Below are 1105 nucleotides of genomic sequence, written 5' to 3'. Positions count from 1 at the left end.
GCCCCAACAGCGCCCCAGCTGTGCCCCAGACTGCGTCCCCACCATGTCCGTAAATGTGACCCAACTGTTCCCAGCTCTGTCCTCCCCTGCCCCCACCGCCACGTCCCTCGCACCCACCTTGACGATGAGGAAGATGGCAGAGGAGGAGTCGAAGGCCCCGTTGTAGAGGGTGATGAGGATGGAGCGGTAGTTCCCGAACAGGTTGCCCACCTGGCACCAGGAGAGCCCCGTGTGCCATCAGGGCCGTCCCATGGAGGGCGGGTGTCCTGACAACGGTTACCGAAGAGGTCCCCCCCGGGGCTGGGGACCCCCCGGCCAAAGAGCCTCACCTGGGGTGGAGAAGGCGACGAGAAGGGTCCCACCAGCGTAGAGGGAGCTGAAGGGCACAGCGGAGACACGTGGGGACAGGATCCCGGGAATCACACGTGATTCCCCTATCCCAGCCCCATGGGAGGCGGGCCACCCTAATAACCCCCCTTTCTCAGCAGCCCCCGGCCCAAGCCCTGTCCCCCCGGTGCCCGTGTCCACCCGGCGCCCATGTCCCCCCCGTGCCGGGCTCACATGGCGATGAGGCGCGCGGCCATGGTGCCGAAGCGGTCAAAAACGACGCCCATGGGGAAGGTCATGAAGTTGTTCATGAAGGAGCCGATGGTGAAGACCAGGGAGAACTGCTCATCCTGCCCGCTGCAATCTGGGGATGGCCATAAGTGGGGCACGGGGACACGGAGATGTGGGCGTGGGGACGCTGGGACGCAGGCACCCGGGGAGATGGGTCAGCAGAGATGCAGGGGACACCGGGCGTGCGGGGACACCACGGACGTGACGATACTGGAGACACGGACCGGGGGACAGCAGGCACGTGGGCTTGGAGATGGCAGGGACACAGAACACTGCAGGGCAGCAGGACATTGGGGACAGCAAAGACACAGGCACAGGCGCAGTGGGGACGTGGGGCAGCACGGGGCATCAGGACAGCGGGGGCACGAGTCAGGGGACCAGGGGGACAGGTGGGGGTCCATACCAGACCCACGCGTGGGGTTGGGGCCGGGGGTGGCGGAGGGCTGGCACAGCTCCTCGAAGTAGCCCAGGTCCTTGAGGACGAAGA

At 66.4% G+C, this 1105-nt stretch overlaps 1 protein-coding gene across 1 annotated transcript in view; it reads right to left on the bottom strand.

Moving 5' to 3' along the window:
* SLC43A3 (solute carrier family 43 member 3) overlaps positions 1-1105 on the bottom strand; it is an 8556-nt gene that overhangs the window by 5791 nt on the left and 1660 nt on the right. Inside the window, exons 3-5 of the mRNA XM_017732752.1 lie at positions 562-691; positions 330-376; positions 25-233 (exon numbers count right to left, since the gene is read on the bottom strand). Coding sequence (XP_017588241.1) covers positions 25-233; positions 330-376; positions 562-691 — 386 coding nt within the window. The remainder of the gene's footprint in view (positions 1-24; positions 234-329; positions 377-561; positions 692-1105) is intronic.

The sequence above is a fragment of the Corvus brachyrhynchos genome, unplaced genomic scaffold (assembly GCF_000691975.1).
Source record: "Corvus brachyrhynchos isolate BGI_N302 unplaced genomic scaffold, ASM69197v1 scaffold624, whole genome shotgun sequence".
NCBI lineage: Eukaryota > Metazoa > Chordata > Aves > Passeriformes > Corvidae > Corvus > Corvus brachyrhynchos.
The sequence above is the reverse complement of the archived record's forward strand: the minus strand, read 5'-3'. Positions and strand labels throughout refer to the sequence as shown.